This window comes from Xenopus laevis, chromosome 1S, assembly GCF_017654675.1.
Source record: "Xenopus laevis strain J_2021 chromosome 1S, Xenopus_laevis_v10.1, whole genome shotgun sequence".
NCBI classification, from domain to species: domain Eukaryota; kingdom Metazoa; phylum Chordata; class Amphibia; order Anura; family Pipidae; genus Xenopus; species Xenopus laevis.
Window position 1 is genome coordinate 139004169 of NC_054372.1, and position 27137 is coordinate 139031305.

The window sequence follows — 27137 nt, forward strand, 5'->3', positions numbered from 1 at the left end:
CCCCTCTGCTGGGAAGCTTTCATGGATTTACTCACAGCATAAACTGAATTTGTGACCTTAAATGGCACCGCAGATATGTTATACAGGAACAATAAACATACAGCCAAGAAAATAAATAAACTGAGTGTTTTATTTGGAATGAGGAATTAAGATTTTCTGCTGCAGTTATTTGGGAAACAAACTTTAATAACAATCTCCAAGCAAGACAAATGTAAAACACATCCAAGTAAGGGGCTTTAACCCTCTGAGTGTTGTTGCCTCTTCAATTTATGTGTGCAGCGTCTTGCCATTACACACAATACACAGCACAGAACAAAGGGTAACCTGGAGATCTACACTGGCAAAATGGTACTTTTTAGACAATGCAATAGATTGTATGTTTGCCAGCACTTACAGGTTTAATGATGGAGGCAGGTGGTGCCAGTATCTATTATGCAGCATTTTTGCATCAGCAGTATAGTATCTGTGGCATATTATAATGATAATGGAGCAGCAGCCATGGCCCAAAGATACAGATTTCCCAAAACTTCAGCCAGTCATTTGGCCACCCAAGCCTCTTTATACATAAATTGACTGAGAGAAGTCATGGGCCTTATGACTAAAGACTAAACCCTCAACTTTTTAGCAATATTAGCAAGCTTTGATATGCAGTACTTTTGGCCCAAGTATCATCTTGGATTCATCAGTGACTTGATATTCTGCATCATAGATTGGGCATTTCCTAAGCTCTCCAGAAAACAGATTTAAGTATGAAAATGTAATAATCCTTGTCTCCAGAAAAATTTTAATTAAAAAAACTGGTGACCCAGGTTGCATGTGTTAGTTTTTGTGACCAAAGAATCAGTAATGAATGGACATTTTGACACTTACTCTAAACAGCATGTGGACTTTTACCTAAATTAAACACAAATTCAGGGACCTCACTATCTTATAGATGGGCATATTTTTGCAAAGGGATCTGGAACTGCAGCCAATGTTTAGTACTAACAACAATTATTTGTGGTCTGGTCAAGCAATATCGCTTTAGCTGCTGCTGAAGTAACACTTCAACTTCTATCAACAACCAAAACCTGATAGAGGTCTCTGGGAATTGTTGCTCTAAAACAAGTAACAAAGATGTGAACACCCCAATCAAGCACCCTATGCTCCCCCAGCCCAATTTTTACTGATGTCCCTGTCCTAATCCTGGAGCCAGTGTTATGATACGTTCAAACCCTGCAAATTGATGTAAATTATAACAATATGGAAATGAGTCCATGCAACTACTTGGGGCCCAAGTGATGAGCAATTGCATTTGACAGATCATTTGGAAATCATTTGGAATCCCTACAATAGCTTTGATGAGTTCCCTAGTTATGACATGATGCTGAAAAGCACAATAACAAAGAGCACCTTGATGAGCTGAGAAATAAATAACTCATCCTGAATTTTGGGAACCATCATCAAGCAATATTGTATTCCAAGTACTGTCAATATAGGTGTATAATGGATATAGGAACACCATGTATTTAACCACATGGGCTTGATAAATGATACCAGCACTAACTTGGTGTTGAGCTTCTTCCAGGTTTCCACTAGCCCAAAGCGAAAGTCCAAGACGATGTCTTATTTTGGCTTCATCTTCTCTACGGGCCAGCTGTTCTGCTAACCTCAAGCCTTTATACAACACAAACAAGAATAATGTTAGGTAATGTTGAAATAAGAGTTTCCCAGCAGACACATAACAAATATTTTACAGTTCACACAGCTGAAAAGGGGTCTGCTCTCACTTATTCTAGAGAATACCAGTACAGAAGTATGTCTGCACTCTTTTCTTATTTAGTCACACATTATGATATCTATCCTTAATAGTGGTAGTATTAATAAAAACAGCAAACATTTCTAAAAATTGTTTCTACAGTATATAGTATGAGAAATGCCAGACAACGCAAACTGTAGCCGGTAACAGCCGGCACCACCAGTGACTGCCCGGTCCCTAGGTCGCTTGTTAAATTTGCTGCACAATCTTCTATTACTCTTAACAAGTGTGATCAGCCATAGTCACTGCATAGTGTCAACATTTCTGGAAAGCTGCAGCAATGAAAAATGACAGCATTTTCAGGTGACAATGACAGATGTAGATTGTTCTTTTAGTGCCAGCAGTGAAGAGGTCTTCATAACAAGATACCTTATTTTATATATAGGCTATTTTGTTGATTGGTTAACTTAAACTTGTGTCCCAAGGCATTGCTGGACGACAGGTTCTAAAATGTTATTTTGTGTGTGCTATGGTTATATGCTAATGGGGTTAAAGGAATAGTAACATCAAAAAATTAAAGTGTTTGAAATTAAAGAAAATAATTGGTGTGTTTGCTTCAGAAACTCTACTATAATTTATATACAAAATCTGCTGTGTAGCCATGGGGACAGCCATTCAAGCACAGGATACACAGTAGATAACAGATAAGTTCTGAAGAATCCCATTGTATACTATCAGTTATCTGCTGTGTATCCTGTGCCTTTTCTCCTTTTTCAGCTTTGTATGGCTGCCCCCATGGCTACACAGCAGCTTGTTTATATGAACTATAGTAGAGGTTCTGAAGCAAACACACCAGTTTTACCAGTGCAGTGCAACGGTACATTATATTTTCATTTCTTCCAAACACTTTAATTTTTTGGTGTTACTGTTCCTTTAACACACACATGTCTACAATCCAGCAGTGTGTCTTTCATAGGAAAAATCAGTTCTAAGTAATCACTTACAAGTCCTGAGGGTTGATTCTTCCACAAAATGTATGTGCTTTTTGTCGCCCTCGCTGTGCTAAAGGGATATGATCATATCATTTCCTTCTATTAAAATAATGATCCTGTTATTGTTTTAATTACAATTAATACCATTATTTTATTACATAGGTATAAGGAGTGCGCTATAGTTTTGTCACTTTAACCTTCATAAAATTCAGCATTTTTACCATGAAATGCTGGATTGTAGCCTTTTCTGTGAGACAATTATTCATGTAATAAGATGTAAGTTAAAATGTGACATCTATGACCAGAAGTACAACTCCTATGATCAGGGCTAATTCTGTGCCCCTTGCCGCCTGAGCTGCGGCTCCTGTGATGCCCCCCCCTTTCTCCCCAACTCTTACCATTCTTGCACAGAAGTGGGTCCAGGGGGACTAGTTCATAGAGCGTGATTGTGCTCTATGCAATAGAAGAGACTAATTTCTTAAATTTTTTTGGAAAAAGAGTCTACTGACAAAGGTGTTATTCTTACAGGTGAGACCCTCTCCTGTCATTAGCTTTTATGGGAAAACTTTACTTTTAGCAAAACTGACACTAAGGTTTCTTATATAATTTTACTGTGCTGAGTTCCAAGCATGTTTAATAATTTGTTCCCATTTTAATTGTTTTCTCCAGGTCCACTGAGGTGGAAATGTGTGGCTAAAATGTGACCTACCTTTGGGGAATGCACATTTTAAAATAGGCCCACTGGAACATAAGGTTTTTACATCAAAGGGGAAACTTAGAATTATTTGAAACACTGCAGTTTATACATATGAGATTCGTTTAAATCCAAATTTTTTGGGGTGTTTATAATATGCCCCTTATTGTAGCCAAAAGCACACATTAAAAAAAAAGAAACCTAGAAGAAAACATACCACCTAAAATCCAGCATAACTCACCTTCTTGTAGGTACATAACGGCCTGTGAGTAGTTCTGCAAGGCATGATGAGTCCTTCCTAAACTACTGTAGGCTATAGTCTTTGCAGCTAAATCATTCATTTCTGCAGCAATACTAAGGTGCTGCTCTTGATAAACAACAGCTCGCTCAAAGTTACCCAAGGATTCATAAGTTAGTCCAAGATTTCCATATGCTCGAGCTTGACATGAGGGGTTATTTGTTTCTTCTGCTATCTGCAGGTCCAGTTGATGATACTGTAATGCTGTATCAGATTCCCCCATCTGCTGATACACTCCACCCAAACCACAGGCTGCATCACTTTCAAGTATCTGGTCCTTCATTTCTCTGGCAATATTTATTTGACGTTCTAGACAGGATATTGCTTGCTCATAATTTCCTAGCTGACTGTGCAAGTTTCCCAGCTCTCCATACGCCTGGGCTTTGTTTGACGTTTCCCCCAGTTCATGAGCAACCACAAGTTTCTTTTCAAAGCATACAAGAGACTGCTGCAAATTCCCCAACGATCTACAGAGACACAGAAATACCATTTAATGAATTTTGTATCGCCATAATAAAATGGAACAAATTCTCATTGTTTTATACTATTGGCTTATTAATATCATTTTATGTCTACGTTATTTCCATTAAACAAAAAGATGAAATGTAATTTTTACTAATATGTTTTTACACAAGGAACATAGATAATTGGATTCAGTAAGCCCATTGAGTAAATGTGTAATTAAAGGGACACCAGCAGCCCCCCATAAAAAAGAAAATAATTATTTAACTTTACTTAGAGCCCCTTTTGACGTGGTGCATAAGTCAATATGTTTTATTCCATCTCTTCCCTGTCAGTAATTAGGCCAGAGCAGTGCTTCTTTTATCCCTCTACATTTAATAATCCTACAGTAATTTCCACTTGTAATAATCTCATCTCATATTAAATAGACTGTTAAATAGTGATGAGTATTTCTGTGAGACAATTAATACCATCTTTGTCTTATTTTGTTATAACCGATAATTTTCAATGTAAAAATGTCAATGGGTTTATTATTCAAAGGGACAGAAAAGAAAGGCCAGCAACACCAGGATTTCACTTTTCATGTTTTATGGCCTGGTGTTGCTCATTATATCTTGTAAACTTATTGGACATGGCTGCATATGATATAAACAAAATAACCAAAATGCAAAATAAACGAAATAACCAAATGCAATAGTACAAAATGACAAGGCTAATTATCCCCCACAATAACATAATTTATAAAGATAGATGTGTCAGGATTTCTATATAGTATGGTGGGTTTTATCTTTGAAAAACAACTGTTATTCACAGATATGGACAGTGGCATACCCAGTGTTGGACTGGCCCACCGGGATCCCGGGAAAACTCCCGGTGGGCTTAGGTGTTAGTGGGCCCTCATGCCGTTAAACATTTGTCATAGCCATATTTCTATGAGAACAAAGAGTCTCAATAGATGGAATAAAAGATTATAGTATGTAAAGAAAAGAGACTAGGAGAACAGAGGTTGAGCGAGGAGAGGAAGAATAATAATACTGATATTGGGCCTGCTTCCCCAATAGTAATGCCGCTAGATACAGAGCAAAAAACAAAACAAAAATAAAATGTATATACATTTTAATACCAAAATGTGAAACACAGTTAGAATCCACCAATAATAAAAACAGATTTAGTCATATCAGAAGAAGCATTGTCCAGAAACCTAATATCCAGCAAGCTCTGAATTATGCAAAGGTCATGTCCCATAAACAAATAATTAACGTCTTTTAAAACAATTTCCTGTTTCTCTGTGATAATAATAATACATTGTACTTAATGGTAACTAAGCTAAATAAATCCATATTGGTGGCAAAACCTACTGGTTCTATTTCATATTCAAGAAATAAGGTGTGGTGATCGAAATGATAGAAAAAAAACCTTATTCAGAAGGACCCAAGCATTCTGGATAATAGATCCCATACCTTTATATTGCATCAAGTAGAAATAATAGAAAGATAATCTCACCTGTGTCCGTTCCCTAGACCTCTGTAAGCCTTGGATTGATCTTGTAAACGATTTAAGCTCTGGGCTACAGATAAGTACTGTTCATAATATTTTATTGCTTCTTCATAATCACCCAGAGCATCATAACAATCCCCCAAATTTCCATAAGCTCGACCTCTGTCTAACATGGAATCATTTCCATTCAACTGTTGCAACATTGCTAGCTGTTGTTCAAAATAGCCAATGGCTTCCTCCATTACGTTCATGTTCATTTTGGTGATGCCCATGTTTCCATAGACCTGAGCCTCAATGCTAGGATCTTTCAGCTTTTGCCCAAGTTCAAGCTGTTCTTCGTAACACTTAAAGGCCATCGTATATTTTTCTAGAGACATATACACTGCTGCAAGGTGACCGTGAGCTTTGCATTCACCTGGTAAATCGTTTAATTCTTGAAAGACCTCTAGCTCTTGTGTGTGATATCCCAATGCTTTGTCATATTTTTGTATCATTCTGTAAGCGCTGCCTAAAGCAGCATAAGCGCTTGCCTCTAGTCGCCTGTCTTTGACTTGATGGGCTAAACTCAACTGCTGTTCATAAAATTTTATTGCACCATTTATATCTTTCTTAGCAACAAAAATATCACCAAGGTTTCCAAGTGCACGGAATTTCGCTTGAGAATTATTCAAGGACTGTGCCAAAGACAAAAGGTATTTCTGGCAATCTTCCGCTTTATTATAGTTCATTAATGCTTTAAAAGCAAGACCCAAGTTACAATACGCCTTGGCTTGGCTTAGTTTGTCGTGAAGATCTTTTGCTAGTGCAAGATCCTGCTCATAGTATTTCACAGCATCCTGATAGTTCCCAAGGCAATAATGTGCATAGCCAAGATTATGGCATACCTTCCCCTCACCCTCCATATCTTGTAAGTCAGGAGTAATCCTTAGGTACTGTTCATAAAAAGGTACAGCCTGCATATATTCTCCACGAGAGCAATGAAAATTTCCAAGGTTGCTCAGTGCTCGAGCTTCACTTTGTATATCTCGCAGTTCCCTGGCAATATTTAGATGGTTTTGGTAATGCTGTAATGCTCTGTCGTGAGCACCTAAAGCCTGGTAAGCTACAGCTAAATTCCCATGCGTAGATGCTTGTGAGGCTCGGTCATTGACCTCCATAGATATCTGAAGTTCTTGCCGATGATATTTAACTGCTTGGTCGTACATTCCAAGTGCATTGTAGGCATTTCCCATGTTTCCATATGCCCTGCCCTGGGCTGCATAATCATTTAGCTCTTGAACGATGGAAAGGTGAGTTTTATGTAGTTTCAGTGCAGTATCAAATTCTCCTTTCATCTGGTGAATTATTCCTATGGAAAATAAAATTAGCCTGTTATTAACACAGTGTAATTAAAATAAATAGACATTGTTGGTGACACAGCTTAATGAAAAGAGAAATATGTGCTGTGAATTAATATTTTATGGTTCCCTTGGAAGTTATTTTATATGAACCATTTATCTTAGTCCAGCCTGCTTACTCAACTGTTTTCACTAACAAACTGTCCTATGATGGATTATACTCTAAACCTTCAAGATCGTTGCCTACCTAGGGCTTACTGCACAATCTACCACCTACATCTACCAAAGTTGGCAGATATGCATTTAAGTAATCATCCATCTGCTCCAGCTTCAAATGTGCCATTTATTCGTCTTAAATATTTTGCATTAGACAGTAACATTTCCTCTGCAGCTGCTCTGTCTTCTGATGAGTGTTGGGCTGCAGGTGTTCCAGCAGAGGAGACATGACGTTGGGAGGAGGAGACATGCCGTCTGCAGACTGATGTTCATCATGCAGAACACAGCAGTTGCAGCAAAAGCTTTGACTGACAAGTGCATGTGTTTTAAAGTGAACTAGAGAAAGTGATTCTGAATAAAAGATATTTGTTTGCCCACAGTGCCTCCGTGTCAATAACTATGATGCAATACACACAAATGACACATGTTTTCTAAAATAATTTAACTACCTATAGTAATACTTTAGTAACTCTTAAGATCCACCCACACTGGCCTCTAGGTATTAGTACTAAAAGTTAAAATATGATATGATAATTGTATATCTTGATCTTCCAAAGAATATTTGGTAATGTCTAATGATCCAAATATCACATAAACTTACATTGTAATCTCCATAAAGGGATGATTTTGACAAGGGATGTAACTCAATCTCACTCTGTAATATCACAAGTTTTATGCAATGAGCTGCATTTCCAGTAAATTTATACTAGTTGTACCCATGTGGCAATATTCTAGAACAGTGAAGCCTAATGCTGCCTCTGCATACAAATCATAACTTTTAGCTCTAAAAGAAATTTGGGGCCTCACAATACAGCAACTGATAAATCACTATAACATTTACCTCTGCCCGGTGAGATATTATATTTATTATACAGATGTTACAGTTTGTTATCTTGTAGTAGAGAGTATCAGTCTTTTTAATATAGGTTTTGAAATCAGCAAGTACATTCAGCTCTTGTAAGCAATTCGGCCACAAAATATTACACAAATCCTGCATTTCAATATTTTGGCTACAGTGAATTTTTTAGTAAATGCATGAAAGAGATCATATTGATTGCCTGTGCGTAGTCGCTACTGGTAATACCGGAGAAAATATAAATAGCATCACGGTACAGCAATAAGCCTCACACCAGTAAATGGTGATAACATTTCTTGGTGGATCAATAATCTTCATACTAACAGACATTTTGCATATCACCCAATAACCTTTCTTTCTAAGGACAGATTCAATACCTCCTCTCCCTGGTCAATTATAGCTCTCCTCTTAATAAATGGCACACATTTGCTGGTTGCATTCAACATCGCAGTCTTGTCTTTATAATGAGCTTTTTTCTTCCCTTAGACTAGAAGACCTTTTAGTGGTTGCTCATCAGGCATAAAGGCATTGATTTTAGTTATATAAATTGGCTATTTAAGGCATTTAGAGGCCATTATATTACTGATAATCCAACTTAAATTGGGGTATTCTTTTACAAGCCCTGGGGATAAAACATTTAAAGCCACGTGCCTAGAAACAACACCATTTTAAAAAATTAGTGCCCAAGTGGCCCACTGTTTGCTTTGTCAGCTGCTTTGGGATTTTTTTTGGAGAAAAGTCACATTGTTTTTTTCGTTCACACATGACTGAATTATTTTTCTGCCCTGCTGCACCAGTAGCCAGGTAGAAGGCCCCAGAGGCCCACAGTTTGCCTTGTCAGAAGCTTTTGGATTTTCTGAGAAAAGTCACATTTTCACAAAATGCATTTATACTTAGCTTGAGGTTCAGGCTTTAGAAACTGTTTTTTTTTTCATTCATTAATAATTAAAATTCAGAACCACATAGGTATGAGTTTTCAACTACTCATGTTGATTTTATCTCATTTGGGCCTATTTCTGTGAAACTGTTAATGCCTTTAGTGTTTCAGGCAGTGCAAAAGCTGTTGCGGGTGATTGCATTATTTTTCTGCCCGGCTACACCATGTCTAGTACAAAATTGCTTTACATTACACTCTCGTGGATACACTAATGGAAATTGGCATGGACTGAGAAGCAGATTCTGTAGGTATAGCAATTATTGCTTTCGTAGCACATTTGTTACCTTTCTAGCTATTGAAAAAACTACTGAAAAAAATGCACCTATAAGTTCCACAAGAAACAAGTAATTGCTAAAAAGTTATTCAGTCATGTAATATTGAGTTGCAAGCTAAAAAAAGAGTATCGCAATGATCCTGGTACTGAGAACGCCACTATTCACACAGCTCACTGCTGATACAGGAAGGAAAGCTATGAGGAAAGACCGGCCATATGATAACTATGTATAAATATATAAGGGGATCGTATAATAATCTCTCTAATGCTTTATTTACAAGTAGGTCTTTCCAGCTGACACAAGGTCACCCATTCCGATTAGAAAAAGATTCCGCCTAAATATTCAGAAGGGGTTTTTTTATAGTGAGAGCTGTGAAGATGTGGAATTCTCTCCCTGAATCAGTGGTATAGGCTGATACATTAGATAGCTTTAAGAAGGGGTTTGATGGCTTTTTAACATATGAGGGAATACAGGGTTATGGAAGATAGCTCACTGTACAAGTTGATCCAGAGACTATTTCGATTGTCATTTTGGAGTCAAGAAGGATTTTTTCCCCCCCCTAAACTAAATTGGAGAAGCTTAAAATGGGGTTTTTTGCCTTCCTCTGGATCAATTAGAAGTTAGGTTAGGAGGTTAAAATAGTGGAAAGGTTGAACTTGATGGATGTGTGTCTTTTTTCAACCCAACTTACTATGTTACTATGTATGTATGTATGAGACCTGTTTTCCAGAATGCTCAGGACCTGGGGTTTTTCATATAAGGGATCTTCCCCTAATTTTGATCCACATAGCAAAAATCTAATTTTATCAAAATGTTAACATTACATAAACCCAACAGGATTGTTTTCCATCAATAGGTATTACTTATATCTTAGCTGAGATCAAGTACAATGTACTGTTTAATTATTACAGAGAAAAAATTAAAAATGTTTACATAGTCCTTATCCTTTTGGGACCGCTTCTTCATATGGCGTGCCGCATTTTCCGTATGGAGTTTGATGGCGTCAAACGAAGTTTAAATATTTAAAGGGGCCTAGGGCTAAAACTCATTGCCCATAGGTCTAATGCTGTTAGTTCCTGGATGCGCTTTTTGTCTGGTATTATCTGTTTTTGATCCTTGCCTGTCTGACTTTGCTGAAATCTGCCTATACAGGTATAGGATCCCTTATCCGGAAACCCGATATCCAGAAAGCTCCGAATTACAGAATGGCTGTCTCCCATATACTCCATTTTATCCAAATAATCCAAATTTTTAAAAATGATTTCCTTTTTCTCTGTAATAATAAAACAGTAGTTTGTACTTGATCCCAACTAAGATATAATTAATCCTTATTGGAAGCAAAACCAGCCCCTGTTGGGTATATTTAATGTTTAGATGAATTTCTAGTAGACTTAAGGCATGAAGACCCAAATTACGGAAAGATCAATTATCCGGAAAATCCCAGGTCCCGAGCATTCTGGATAACAGGTCCCATACCTGTACCGACCTCTGCCTGCCTGACTATTCTTGAACTCTGCCTGTACCGTCTTGGCCTGTCTGACCATGCTATATTGTCTACTCCTTGTGTAGTTGGTTTTGACTTCGGTCCTAAACTTGAATAAGGAACGTGCCCCTTTGCTTGTCCAGAACTCTTTGCTTTGCTCCTCTGGTGGCATCTGAGTAGCTGAGGGCTCCTCCCGAAGCCAAAAGCGGCTCCTAAAGACGGAAGACTGAGCGGAGACCGGGAACCTAGCACTAGTTCTGGATTTTAGGGAGCTGATTGTGACACTGCCTTAGTGATTATAGAAAATAAATATAGGTACCTGTAATTATTTAATCCCAAGGTATTAATGCCCTGGTGCATCGTATATATTGAGGAGACCAGCTGCTTTATGTATAAATGCTGTGTTATAAGGAATTTTCCAGCAACAAAACTGCTGGCTGAAATGTTTCCTAAAAATAATCTTAGCACCCTATTGTTTAGTAAATAGGTGCTCCAAACAGTTATATGTACAGCCTGTGTGGACTATGGTGCCACAATGAACATGCACATCAGAGGTATTATTTTAGCTACATGGTTGGTAATAAGCAATCACTGGTGACTGGCTTGGGTTTAGCAGCATGTTGTTGTTATAAGAACTCTCCAGCCCTACTCTAAAAACTGCTGAGTTTCAGCTCAGTCGCAGCACAAACACAAGGAACCCATAAGTCCCCCTATCTTGTAATCATTTTAAACCAGCAAATATAAAATATTTTTGACAGATAGAAATTCCTCCCTGTGTATCATACAGTGTAATGGGAGACCTGTGAAATGCTGATATGCTTTACTACATCTCTTGGTGAACACGGAAAGTGAAGAGAACCAACGACTGTGTCAAATATAAGGTTTGCATTAATTATCAGCTCTAATTTACAAAGTATATACATAAATAGATTATAACACTGCAAAAATGGCTTATACTGACATACAAATACAAAGAATTGTTCCTAAGTTTTAGCCTTTCACGGAATTAGGATCTATATATTTTCATTATCCTATTTCATTTTACCAGATCTCCAATCCAAAATCTAAGCGTTAACTGTGTTTATTATGCCTAATGTATGAATGGTGTTACACCAAAACAATGCCTATATTTTATAAATCAACTATACCCCCCATAATGAACAGCTACTGTCGCTGGTTTTTCTAAAATATAATAGGACAGTTGGAATAAAGCAGTGGAACAAGATAGCACAGATGTAAAATCAAATCATCTGCCTGTTTGAACAAATCAATGAAGATTATCAGTGTTCAGGAGTATGCAAAAGGGTCGATTATACAGCTGGCACGAAATGTGTCTCTGCAAGCTTCAATGGTAAATTCTTCTATCATGCAAATCCCCAAATTCACCAGCTTAAATAGATGTAATTCAAACGTGTGCACGAAAAGCATTTAGTAATTTGTGGTTTGCTAACCAACATGAATGCATATTACTCTGAATCTAGAAGCCCCTGGGTGGCTTGAAGATTAATTTTTCTAGATGCATATATTTCACAATTTTTATGATGCTTCCTGGGAAACAAAAAATATTCCAGAGGCCATTCAAAGTAAATACCAGTTTTTCAGGGAAGAAGAAGCTAGAGGTATAGAGAAACACATATGTTAATGCCATTCCCTATTAGCTTCACTGGAGCTAATGCAATAGTCATTGAACAGGTTTATGGGGTAAAATGCATTAAGACTAAGGTCCCCTGGTATTTTGAGAGAATAGGTCCAATAGGTTCAATAAGACAACTTTTAGTGATACATAGTTGCAGTAAACTAAGGATGCTTATATTTACTATACAGTATAAAATAAGTGTCGGCTAAGCAACCACTCCCTCCTAGGCATAAATTGTAACCATGTATACACTTAAATGCAGTTTACTAACTGGCACAAAACTTTGATTGCAACAAACTCCAATGCGTTTTTTCTGCCATCTGTACTATATTATTTATTCCAAGTAGGATTTTCTGGCTGAGTGAGTTTCACACAATAGGGCTAACACTGTACAAGAAATTAGAGGAGTTTCCAAGGACCTTTTACAATTAAGTGTCACACTTTTTCATTTTGGAAGAAAATAGTAATGCTGCTGGGACTAAAACACAAGCAGAACATGTAAAAGGTCATTTTTGCATTGGGCCCACCCAGACCATGGCCCACCTGGGATATTCCTGGTACCCCAACTGGTCCATTACCCTAAAGGAGACCCTACATCCATTACCCAACAGGAGACCTTTTTCTGTTTCATGCCATATCCCTACATAATCCCCAGCTAAATTACTCAGACAGAGAAACAACAAGATAAAAGATAATAATAATCCCATGACAAAATGGTTTTGTGGGCCAATGTGTACAATGGAAAGAAATATTTGGCAAGTGCAAAAGCAATATGGTCAAAAGTCTGAAAAAAAGACAATAATTATTTTGTTAAACTGGGATATCTCTATACATCATACAGTATTCCCTTTATTGGATTATAGAGATCACATTTTCATGAGATTCCATGGCATAATGATTGGGCAAAGTGAATAACTATGTAAAGGAGAAGGTTGTGACCCCCCATTTCCTTTCTCACTGCCATGGACCAACCACTATCATCATACAGTCCAGCTGTAATTAGATGTGGTCAATGATTTTATGTCTATCATAGACTTTTACTACAATTAGCTCAGGCTGAATCTTGTCCAGGAGCTCCCGATAATGAGAGCTTTCATTATCATTGTGCATTTTCAGGCACCATTTGTCCTACATTTTCCGCTAAACAAAAACAGCTGCATTCTAAAACTCTGGAGAATGCATGTTTCTGTCAGAAGGACCTGCTCTCCCACCATGTACTCAACTCATGACACACGTAATACAAGAACTACCACAATCCCATTTACTAATGTCATGTCATTCTATTGTCAAGTTTCATTTATAAGTATATGCCAATAACCACCGAGTCAAGTCCACTTTTTAAACCAAGTGCTACATATAATTTGCCCATCATAGACAATATAATAATCAACAAAAGAACCTGTCAAAGAATTTGCCAAGCCAAAGGCAAAATAATGGGTTGAAATGAATATTTGGCTTGTTTGTCTTACATGAAATTACAGTCTATAACATTTTCTGAAATATGTTTTCACACAATACAATGTGATCAAATTTGTGGTTTTGTGTGAAAGCAGACTCTTGTACATCTCATTGGCTAAAAAACAAACTTTGGATTCCTATTGATTTACTGTAGGAGTCTGTAGAAGACAATGCAATGCAGTGGAAGACAGCAGACTATAGTACATAGCCTTTATAAATACTTTCAACCTCAGAGCTGGGAAAGTGTCAGGGTTCGGAAATGATTTATATAAAAGTAGAGCGAGTTCCAGTGTGACATATATGTGTACATGGGGCAGCAATAAAAGAGTTAAAGTCTAAAGGAGGGATCTCCAACCTTTTGAACCCGTGACCAACATTCAGAAGTTAAAGGAGTTGGGGAGCAACACTAGCATGTAAAATGTTCTTGGGGTGCCAAATAAGTGCTGTGATTGGCCATTTGGTAGCCCCTATGTGTATTGTCAGCCTACATTGTGACACTGTTTGGCAGTACACCTGGTTTTAATACAATCAAAACTTGCCTCCAAGCCTGGAATTTGAAAATAAGCACCTGCTTTAAGGCCACTGGGAGCAACATTCAAGGAGTTGGAGAGCAACATGTTGCTCATGAGCTACTGGTTGGGGATCACTAGTCTAAAGCAATGATCCCCAACCTGAGGTTAATGATCAACATGTTGCTCACCAACCCCTAGGATTACAGGCATGGAGGCAAGTTTTAGTTGCATAAAAACAGGTATACTGCTAAACAGAGCCTCCTGTAACCTGCCTGCCCACATAGGGGATACCAAAACCAAAGCACTTATGTTGCCCATCCCAGGAGCATTTTTCATGCTTGTATTGCTCCACAACTCTTTTTACATCTGGATGTTGAACATTGGACAAAAGTTTGTGGACCCCAGGTCTAAGAGTCAAGACAGCAGGTACCATGACCATATGGAGCTAAGTTGCGGTGTGATCCTGGAGAGGGACAATCCACCCTAAATGCAAATAGGCTAAGTAAAAGTGATGGATAGTGGCCACAATCTGCACCTTATGAACCCTGGTGCATCCCACCTCGAATGCAACTCCAGCTCCTGTGTATAATGCCTAAAATAAAGAACTATGCTACAAAATGTTGTTACGGTAACCTGCTCTGATTTACTTGCTTTGAGTTATACTTTGCTACATCATTGGGTTTGCAGGACATGAACACAGTAGAAAAGCAACAATTCCCTGAGTAACCTGAGCAAACATCCAGACGTGAGCGCATGGTAGCATATTCACTGTAGCGCACAGAGAGCAATTGTTCCAACTGGCCTATTTTACATCTTTACAAGGAAACGTGAAAAAAAGCATTATGTTGTAGCTTAAAGGGCAACTAAAGTCTAAAATAGAATAATGTTAGAAATGCTGTATTATGTATACTAAATATAAACATGAACTTACTGCACCAGCAGCCTAATAAGACAAATGATTTATGCTTTCAAAGTTGGCGCAGGGGGCTGTCATCTTGTAACTTTGTTAGACATTTCTGCAATATCAAGACTCGCACATGCTCAGTGTGGTCTGGGCTTCAGTTGGGAGGTTAAGCTTAGGGTTCGTCATAAATTATCAAAACAGCACAAGTCAAATAATATCTGCCATAGAAGCCATTACAGCAAGACTGATTAATAATCATAATATAGAGACTGCACTGCATCTCTGGATACAAATCTCTACAGGGAATACAACAATGCTGCTCGAGTTCTGGGAAGTAAGGTGGGGGGGCTCCCCCTGCCATTTGAAAGTATGATCGTTTACCTGCACAGCAGTTGGGGACCATCTGACAATTCCTATCAACAGCAGTAAAAGAAGGGGGAATTGCACTGCATACAGTCAGGTTTATGATAAAAACTGTAGACATCTTTTAATTAAAGTATATTGGAGATAGATTTCTTTTTCATTAAAGAAAGTAAAAATGGGATTTTATATTTTTGCCTTTACATGCCCTTTAAGAGCAAGTAATTAGATGATAATTCTGTATCTGGCACAGGGGTAATCAATATACCCACCCAAGCAACACTAATAGTTCACAAGCTTCTCCTGACTGGAAATGACGGCAGGTGTTGGAAGTGAATTATTACCGGTCTATCAGCGTTCCACTTTTCTGCAATCAATACAACTGTTCAAAGTGAAAACCGCATTGTCTTTTATTCTCTTTGAGTGGCATATTGTGCTCAACAGACGCCAAGGATAACGGCATTTGCTTCAAAAGCTTAAGTGCTTGATGAATACGCTGGGAATGGTGAGCAGCTATTTCCACCACACTTGTGCCATTCCAGGGCATTCACTTAGGGCCACAAAATCGTTTTGTTCTTGCGCTATGTTTATGTTGCTAAAGCCATAAGCAAGTTGCTATGATTTCATTGGTTCTGATGGAGAATTAAGATCTTAATACTGTACCTGCTTTTTTAAAGGTAAAAAAAATTAATTTGGTGAAATTTGTTTTAAAACGAAGAAAAATATCTCTATATTTAGAGGAAGTTTTTCCAAAAATACTTAAATATACAGTTTTTAATAACTTGATTTATGGGTCTGTTGTTGCTAAACACTCAATTGGGGGCCGGAAAACAGACAGGGGGTGGGGCAGATGGCATCGGAGGAGGTATGGGGGTGGGGCCAGTGATGTCAGGGCAGCGATTGGCTGGTCGCCATGTCATTATTTTCAATGTCCTGTCTGGATTTCCTAATTTGGAAATACAGACAGGAAGGTTTCACCCTGACAGCCCTTTCAAATACTGGCCTGTCCAGTTGAAATCCAGATAGGTGGCAACCCCAGTGACAATGGAACCCACATTTTTTCCTTACTATGCCATTGACTGAAAGTAGCAGTACAAGTGCTAGTCAGGAGATTCTTGATTCAGAGTGTACAAAGTCACAAATTACCTCCCAACATTCTGGGACGGACATTTAATTGACAATGACCCTTTTTGCAGCCACACCCACTAATTACATGCCCATTTTCCAACATTTATGAAAGTTTGAACACATTTCTTGTAGTTTTTATGTTTTATTACAGTTTTACTAATGAAGATAAATTGCCCTTTATGCTGTGAGTCTAACTTCTCCCAAGGGACAACACTGTTACAAATGCTAATATAAAAGGAGGAGGTTATGTTAGAAAATGAGGGGGCAGAAGTCGTATGGGTGGAGTTCTTCACCAATTGTAAAGAATACAGCAAATTAATTGTAGGAGTATGCTATAGACCCCCTAATGTAAGTGAGGAGGAAGAGACAAAGCTCCTAATGCAAATAGAAAAGGCTGCTAGTTTAGGTAAAGTAATGATAATGGGGGATTTTAATTACCCAGATATTGACTGGAGTCTGTACTGCCAGATCAGTTAATGGGAACAAGTTTATAAACTTATTGCACGACAATTTTTTAGCACAGGTTGTTGAGGAGCCTACCAGAAAAAATGCTATTCTTGATTTAGTGATCTCAAATGACCCAGAACTTATAGCAAATGTGCAAGTCATTGAACCTCTGGGTAATAGTGACCATAAGGTTATATCTTTTAATGTCTGGTGCAAAAAACAAAAATATACTGGGGCAACAAAAACCATGAATTTTGGAAAAGCTAATTTTAGTGCCTTGAGTGCTGCCCTACAGAGCATTGATTGGGGCATTAGGTTTTCAGCTAAAAACACAGAACAGAAATGGTTGTCATTTAAAATGATATTAAATCATTACTGTTCTTAATTTATTCCCTTAAGGACTAAATGTAGAAGCTCTAAGAATCATCCTGTGTGGCTTAATACAGAAGTAAAGAAGTTAATGGGAAAGAAGAGAAAGGCATTTAAAAACTACAAATCTGTAGGGACAGAAGCTGCATTTAATGAATATAAACACTGTAATAAATGTTGTAAATCAGCAATCCGGAAGACTAAGAAACAAAATGAAGAGTTAATTGCGGTGAAGGTGAAAACTAACCCTAAAAAGTTTTTTAAATATATTAATAGTAAAAAGATGCAGGTTGAGAGTGTTGCTCCATTAAATAATGGTACCAGTATGGTTGTAACAGATACAGATAAGGCAAATGTGTTAAATCAGTTCTTTTCTTCAGTGTATACAATAGAGGAGTCTGGGTTCACAGGCTCACTTAATAACTGCACGAATGGTTCAGCTCAGTCTAGTCAGTGGCTGACTCAGGATATGATTCAAAAAGCTTTAATACAAATTAATATAAACAAGGCTCCAGGGCCTGATGGCATACACCCCCGGGTTCTAAGAGAGCTTAGTTCAGTTTTAGATCAGCCCTTATTTCTGATTTTCTCAGATTCACTGTCATCTGGTATGGTGCCTATGGATTGGAGAAAAGCTGATGTTATTCCAATATTTAAAAAGGGATTACAATCTCAGCCTGGCAATTATAGGCCAGTAAACTTGACATCTGTGGTGGGCAAATTATTTGAAGGCTTGTTAAGGGATCACATTCAAAATTTTGTCCTAATGAATGGCATTATGAGCAACAATCAGCATGGCTTTATGAAGGATAGGTCATGTCAGACGAATTTGATTGCATTTTATGATGTGGTAAGTAAGATTCTGGACAGTGGGGGGGCAGTAGATGTGATCTATTTGGATTTTGCCAAAGCGTTTGATACTGTGCCCCACAAACGACTGCTTTCTAAACTAAGGTCTGTTGGGCTTAATGAAGTCGTTTGCACGTGGATAGGAAACTGGCTACAGGATCGGGTACAGAGGGTGGTTGTTAATGGGACATTCTCTACTTGGAGTAAGGTTCTTAGTGGGGTCCCCCAGGGCTCAGTATTGGGTCCACTTTTATTTAACTTGTTCATTAATGACTTAGGGGAGGGTGTTGTAAGTAATGTATCAGTGTTTGCAGATGACACAAAATTATCCAGCCCAATTAATTCCATCCAGGATGTGGCATCCTTGCAACAGGATCTTGACAAACTGGCAATCTGGGCAGCTAAGTGGCAAATGAGATTCAATGTTGGCAAATCCATTATGGAAAAGGACCTTGGAGTCCTTGTAGATGATAAACTTGGCTGTAGCAAGCAATGCCAGTCAGCAGCATCAAGGGCAAATAAGGTCTTGAGCTGTATTAAAAGGGGCATAGAGTCAAGGGAGGAGGGGGTCATTCTTCCACTGTATAGAGCACTTGTAAGGCCCCATCTAGAATATGCCGTACAGTTTTGGTCTCCATCACTCAAACAGGACACTATTGAATTAGAGAGGGTACAGAGAAGGGCAACTAAGCTGGTAAAAGGTATTGAAAATCTTAGCTATGAGGAAAGACTGGCCAAATTGGGGATGTTCACGCTGGAGAAGAGGCGCTTAAGGGGTGATATGATGACTATGTATAAATATATAAGGGGATCATATAATAATCTCTCTAATGCTTTATTTACCAGTAGGTCTTTTCAGCTGACACAAGGTCACCCATTCCGATTAGAAGAAAAGAGGTTCCGCCTAAATATTCGGAAGGGTTTTTTTCCAGTGAGAGCTGTGAAGATGTGGAATTCTCTCCCTGAATCAGTTGTACAGGCTGATACATTAGATAGTTTTAAGAAGGGGTTGGATGGCTTTTTAGCAAGTGAAGGAATACAGGGTTATGGAAGATAGCTCATAGTCCAAGTTGATCCAGGGACTAGTCCGATTGCCATTTTGGAGTCAGGAAGGAATTTTTCCCCCTCTAAGGCAAATTGGAGAGGCTTCAGATGGGTTTTTTGCCTTCCTCTGGATCAACTGGCAGATAGGTAGTTTAAAAAAAAAAAAAAGGTTGAACTCGATGGACATGTGTCTTTTTTCAACCTTACTTACTATGTTACTATGTATGTATCTTAAGTATCTATTCTGGGCTCTCTGCCAAGAGCCAATTAAATTGGAAACATTGCACCTTTTTTGGCTGTTCAGTGCAGAGAAATCGGGACTTTCCAGTACAAAAGCAGGACTGAGGGTTGAGCTGTCAAAAGCGGGACTGTCCCGCTCAAAACTGGACAGTTGGGAGGTACGTATTGCCTCAACCCCAATGCTATCTACCCCTCCCACTTTGTTCTGGTTTAGCTACTGGCAAAGGGGCAAACCTTAAAGGCAGAAACCCTACTGTTATGCATTAAAAAACCATGGGAAAAAGGCAACATGTGAAATGTTTGCTGTTGCAGAACTGTACAATAGAAGCATGTATACATAAAATTATTATCTAATAAAAATATAGATAACATCACAAAAATACAAACAATGACTAATACAAAAGTTAAAGAGGACCCTGCTCAAAACCATGAGAGATTTGAGGTGGTGTGATCATGCTGGGAGTTGCAGTTTATTCCAGCTATTTCAGGGAATACAATTCCATGTACTTCCTAGCATTTTTTATTATGTTCTGTAAGTATAGGAGCCCAAAGACTGTCAGAAATCCCTTTAGGTGCAGTCAGAGAGCCTCACCTTATTCCAGTTTTCACCTTTTGCCCTTTCTGCTGCGGAACAGGCAAGGATCCTAAACACAGCCAAGGTATTCAGAGTTATGGTACAAAACGTTTAGGCAGAGGCTCGTCTAAAGGTAAGAATACGCGCCGTTCTCCCAGGACGCCTTACAATTTTAGACTGTCTTTTAATAATTGAGCAGGTATAGCAGAGGATCACCAACAAGCACATGCATAATATTTATACTGACAGCATAGACAAAGCTCTACTGTAGAAGTTCCAGGTGCATTGCATACACAGAGAGTTTGAAAGAACTATACGTTCATTGGGGGGAGCCAGAATATTTTTTAAAAGCTTAAAAAGAAATGTATTTGACAATAACAGATCACAGCTGCCACCCACAGAGTAGACTTTGGTGTCTCCTTATGCCTTTCCAGGCTCACTGGTTAATCAGGTCAGATCTTGAAGCTCTGGTATAACTGCTGCCTGTGTAACCCCAGTCAATCCATGCTAGAATGTCTTGCTTCCCACAGCATCTATACATTTTTATTCAGATACACTATTGAAAAACAAATGCACTACATACTGTCTGCAGACACTAAGTGCCATACCATTTACTAAATAATTGGCTTTGTCGCGCTTAAGCGTTTCTTCTTGTATCCTTTCTTTTGCAGCCCATATTGTAATTTATGATGCTGCATTTCAATTACAGCATTGTCACGGTGAGTCACATTATAGATGATCATACGAGTGAAATAACCCACTGAAATATTTGCTCATTCATCACGCTGTTACCTTTTAATATCTTTTTTAAAAAGTAAATATTTTAATTATTAAATAAGCTCTCATCAATCCATAATACGGGAAAGACATGTTTTTGCATAGGGAAATGAATATTTCTGAGAAGCCATTTATTCTTGCTATAATCCTTGCGTAAAGCGATCTTGTAGAAGAAAATTTATGAACAGAGTTAACGTGTTCAGCGTGTTTTAATTGAAGGACCAAGGGCAACATCAACATTTTTTGTAATCTTAATTTATCTTGAGGACCAGTTTAATGATGACAAAACTATGTATAGTGGGTACAGCAAAATCCCATACTTCAATTACTACACACAAGACTTCCCTAGTGTTTTGGCAAACCCTTCACCCTGTACTTTCTGTCTTTTACAGGGGGTGTTAAAGAAGTCACTGCTGCTGACATTTGCAGGTCCACCTGGCATGGTGTCTGAAAGAGAAAGCAGTGGCCAAATATGTATGTATATTTTTATTCATATGGAGCTACCGTTGCAATAAAGAGTAAGAGCTTAGTGTCAAAGATACCAGAGGAAGCAGGTCCCTGCCCTGTAGAGCTTGCAATCTAAGTGGGTGACACAACTAAGAGGATTTTAAAGGGGTGGTTCCACCTTTAAGTTAAAGGGGTTTTTAACCTTTAAATTAACTTTAAGTATGATGTAGAGAGAGATATTTTGACAATTTCCAATTGTTTTTTTTTCTTTGTGTGTTTTAAGCTAGTTTTTAGCTTTTTATTCAGCAGCTCTCCAGTTTGCAATTTCAGCAGTCTGCTTGCTAGGGTTCAAATTAATTGACTTGATAAAGGGCCTAGCCCGAAACATGTAGTGTCACTTTGGATATTCACCTCCCCAATAAAAGGATTTTTTACAGTCTCAGACTACTGCCATGAATTTGTCCTGCACTTCAACCTTCTTCGATTAGGGTCTCAACACAGGATACCCTGCAGGACGACCAATAAAGTAATTGGTGTTGGTGAGCTACAGTTCATCTTATACATTTTGGAATTACCCTAGCAACCATGCACTGATTTGAATAAGGGACTGGAATATGAATAGGAGAGCGACTGAAAAGAAAGATAAGTAATAAAAAGTAGCAATAACAATAAATGTGTAGCTGTAGAGAAGATTTGTTTTTTAGGGTCAGTGACCCCCTTTTGAAAGCTGCAAAGAGTCGGAAGAAAAATGCAAATAATGTGAAAACTATAAAGACTAAATAATGAAGACCAATTTAAAAGCTAAACTAAACCTCCCCTTTAAGTTTTAGTATGTAATAGAAAGGCCTTTTCAATTGGTCTTCATTATTTATTTTTATTTTGAGTTTTTTTAATTATTTCTTCTGACACTTTCCAACTCTCAGTGGCCCCAGTGGTGGCCTTAGAAATGGTTCACTGGCTCCATCTAAAACAAATGCTCTGTAAGGCTACACATTTATTATTACTACATTTTGTTACTCATCTTTCTATTCAGGCCCTCTCCTATTCTCATATTTACATCATGCATGGTTGCAAGTGTAATTTGGACCACATCAACCAGACTGCTAAAATTGCAAACTGCTGAGTAAAAATCTAAATAAATCAAAAACCACAATAATAATAAATAAAAAATTAAAACCAATCGCAAATTGTCTTAGACTAACACTCATCATACTAAAAATGAACTCAAAATTGAACAACCAGTTGCTGCAGGTTACAGATGGTGCCACTGCAATATAAGTGCCAGATCCCATTACAGGTGTTATGCGAGTGCTCCAGGAGGTAGTCTTTGAGTCTAGTTCTGAAGTGACTAAGGGAGGATTCTCTCCAGAGTAATTCAGGGATGGCATTTTAAATGTAAGCAGCAACAAGAGATAAAGATTTAAGATGGGAAGCAGCAGTATTAGTGGGGGGTTGCAACCAATCCGTTGTTATGTGAGAAGTGGAGGAGTCGGCCAGGAACATATGGAGACACATAAGAAGAAATGCAGAGAGGTGTAGAGGAATGAAGCTTTGAAGATTACAAGGAGAAGTTTTTAAGTTATTCTTTGTTTTATAGGAAAAAACCCTGTACCCCCATCCCAGGTAGACCTCCCGCCCTCCTCCCCCCAGGCTAACTACCCCCCAGGAAAATGCCCCATACTTACCCCACGTAGCACATTCTTCCAGCGGAGTTCCACGCATCCATCTTCCGAGACCTGACTGGGAGACTGGAATTTTGCGCATGCAAGGTTGTCGCAAACCAGATACTGCTCCAACTGCACATGCGCAGAAATACAGATCTCCCAGTCAGCGCACCGAGGACTCAGAAGATGGATGCGAGAGAGATTCATTGTTCAACATTAACTGCTTAACATAGGAACATAACCATGGTTTAAACCTATTTGCCCAATAAACTAGAGGATGTCAGTTCAGTGACTTCTCTGTGAAATACGGCATCTTCCAGTCACCTTGTATCCGTTTAGTTACTTTTAAGAAACACAGTGCATAACAGAGGTTATGGGGCTCACTTTTTCATTTTGGGAAAAAGCTAAGAATAAACTAACTTAAACTCTTCCTTTTTTTAAGGCATTACAGGCATGGGCTCCAGGGCTCCAGGGCTCCAGGGCTCCAGGGCTCCAGGGCTCCAGGGCTCCAGGGCTCCAGGGCTCCCGAAACACATTTTAAGAATGAACACAAACCAATAGGTATTTTCTTGCAATTACATTTATGCTACTAGGTTAGTTAAAATCAAAGAAATGTCATTCCCCATATTTCAGAGCTTTCACAGGTTCTGGATAATCCCATATTGGTATTAATTATTTTTAATAAAAAGAATGGCTTTCTATAAATCCTAAAGGGTTTTCATTTTTACTGAATATACAGTGTTTTGTGGATGGGGTAATATAGATCTATTTGACCTTGAAAAGAGTTTATACATGTTAAGAGCCATGCAAATCCCTTTTTTGTATTCCTGCCAATTTTGGGTGTGCACTGGTTATAAATCTATAAAATTCTATACATTTTGTATCCAATTACTAAAGGAATATTATTTAGATATTGTATTTTACTTCTCTGTATATATTTTAGTAACATACTACTTAACAACTTATAAAAATATTATACAGAGAGAAAAAGAAGATGAGGCTAGGGGTTCCATCAAGCAGCTATACAAATAAGGACAAGTAAGGAATAACACGATCGATTTCTAGCTCTTGAGAAAAATAACATTTTGTGCTCTGGAGTCAGTAGATACAGAAGGTGCTTGGGGGAGCACATGCCTGTACTGTTTCAAATGAAAATATTTCTTCCAAAATCACTAGGCAGCAGTGGTACTTGGAGAAATGTGTTATATCTATTAAATTGCACTACATACACTCCCAATTGCATACTGTAATCCAGGTCAATGAAGCACAAAACATTGAGCAAGTATAAATTAAATTTTAAAAAAAAACAACAAAACATTATTTTCATTTACACATTTTCATGTCATTAAAGGATGTAAGTACAATTACAGTCTATTTGAGAGATTCCATTCAAAGCATGTAGCCAATACCGATAAAAACAAATGTTTCTTTTCTTCAAGGGAAGCTTTTGTACAGAAGGCAATCTCACTTACTTCGATGAACTAATTCAGCATGTACGTTACGATTAAAAATTGTGGTTAGAATGCAGGGCTGCAGTTAATGTGGAATCTATGAATTGAATTGATTAGCTATCTGGCACGCGGGAAGCTAGAATAATGCATTATGTATACGGCTTCAGCAGGAGAGTCCCTTAGTAGAGGCTATTACATAGAAGTCAGCTTTAAAGGAAAATAAAGAGAGAAGCAAGAGGGAGCAATCATCTCATCTGAGCCTTGGTAACTCAAAGCAGGCTCTGTTACTGTAGCACACACTCCATATTATCGACAATGCAGTAAAGGCATGCCATCATTTTAACCCTTCTTGAGCTAGTGAAGTTTTGCAATTACAAGAGGTAAATTGTTAAATGTACAGGAAACAATGTTAAAAATATTATTTTTAAAAAGTAGACACTCTTTGTGCTCATATCCATTTCTAAAGTTGATATGCTTCATAGCTGAGATGTCAGCTGTAAACCCAAAATCTTTAGCCCAAGACCCCCAGCATTTGTACAATTAATACACAGCCCCAAAAATTACAGAATGGGTCATTTTTGAAGCATATTGAAATATTGCACCCTCTAAAATATACTGCCTTATTAAAAATGATGTGGGGTTGGAAAGCCCGTGTCACAGTTGAGCAGCAGTGCAATTTCTTCTACTAAGATTGAGATTCTGCCACCGATTATACGTTGTGTCTGAAACCCATTTTTACAAAACTTTAGGGCAGTAGAACAGAGCCCAGAACAGACACCAGGTGCACTTGGATACTTCTGTAACAATTTAAAATGAGCAAATAAATAATGATAACTATTTAAGATAAGCAGGTCTCTTAGGGAAACTGTGACAGCTTAAAGGGCAATTCACTGTCATTAGCAAAACTGTAATAACACATAAAAACTACAGAAATGTGTTCAAACTTTCTTAACCTGCCAAGTTTTGTAAAATCAACATGGTAATTAGGGGGTGTGGTTACAAATATGGGCGTGGTCAAAATGTTCGCCACACTAGCCGCAGCAAATCTTTTTGTCTCTCTTTCGATTTCCAACTTGATGTACTGTGATTGGCTATTTGGTAGCCTCTATGTGGACTCTCAACATACAGGAGGCTCTATTAAAATTTGCAGCAACGCTTAGCAGCCATCGCAACACTTCGCCAGCTGAAAATTTTGCTCAGACAATGCTAATTTACTAAAATGCAAAATTGCATCCAGGGCGCCGAACGCATTTTAGTGAATTTGCAGAGTAACGTCCATTCACCGGAGCGAAAATTCGCCTGGTGATAGAGTGTGAATAACCGCTAGAGTCTATATCTATGACGCCTGCGCCCATTAGTAAATTGGCCCTAAAAATGGTAATGCTTACGAATCTTTGCCAGCGTTAGTCACTTCACCCTTTAGTAGATCTGCCCCTGGTCTTTATGAAAAAAGATGAACCTGCTTTGAGGATACTGGGAGCAACATCCAAGGGATTGGTGAACAACATGTTCCTCGCAAGCCACTGTTTCGGGATCACTGCTCTAGAGTACATGGGATTATTTACAAATGAGCAACAAAGAGTTGTGCCTGTTTCAAGGCAGGGGTAAGTGCAGGGCTCCATTGCACCTGTCAGCACAGTTCTTGGGGACGTTTTCAGTCTGTTGCAGCACCAACCATGAGCAGAGTACTGAGTGTCTCTGCTCCTGCTCATATAAAATGCGCTTGAATGTATAGAATCTAGAAATTACAACATTACAGTGGTATAAGAATACGTGATGCCGCTGTAGTCTCTGGTGTACACAGAGTGTTTGCCTAATACATTATAAAACACTTCTTTCTACTGTGTGTTTAGTTGTTGATGCATTTGTTTAATTATCCACCCATTTAACCTCTTAATGAATCTGTTTAAGACTTAAATTACAACCCTCTGGCTCTCCTGGCACAACAGCTTTAATAACTTTTACAGTTCACATTTGATCTTGGCTAATGAATGACTTATTGGTTGTGCTGTAAAACACCTAAGTACTCGCTTTCCTTCAGAAGCAGTTATTTATGTAACGGGAAGAATCCTTTTGAAGTGCAGTGTATTGGCAGCTGAGAGATAAACCATCCAATACTACAAAAGAGCCTGAGGGAAATGCAAGGTGGATAATATCTATTCTTTCTTAATAAAAAAAATCATACAAGTGAAGTTATGGAGGGCTGGGACCACTTACTGCTTCCCCTAGACAACTACGTAACTCCTAGATATGATCTATCCCCCCATCATTGTGTCACTCGGAAGCAAGGTGCTCTTACTGTGACAGCAGATCTAAAAACAAGAAAGACAAAGGCTCCACAGTAATTAGCATTGACAGTTTGAGTTCATGTACTAGAGGATTAGCTCACTAAGGTAGGCTTTTCAAGTCCAGGCGCAAACTTTCATGCCATGACAGATAAGAGGAACAGTATAACCTTAAAAGACTACTAGGGTTTCTGCTGTGTACAAGAT

General features: G+C 38.2%; 1 protein-coding gene across 2 annotated transcripts in view; it reads right to left on the reverse strand.

The window, feature by feature from the left end:
• The window catches only part of LOC108707095 (tetratricopeptide repeat protein 28), a 354710-nt gene that overhangs the window by 85923 nt on the left and 241650 nt on the right, over positions 1 to 27137 (reverse strand). For both annotated transcript variants that reach the window (XM_018244049.2, XM_018244051.2), the window contains 3 exons: positions 5688 to 7029; positions 3666 to 4189; positions 1547 to 1656 (listed from right to left, as the gene is read on the reverse strand). In XM_018244049.2, coding sequence (XP_018099538.1) covers positions 1547 to 1656; positions 3666 to 4189; positions 5688 to 7029 — 1976 coding nt within the window. The remainder of the gene's footprint in view (positions 1 to 1546; positions 1657 to 3665; positions 4190 to 5687; positions 7030 to 27137) is intronic.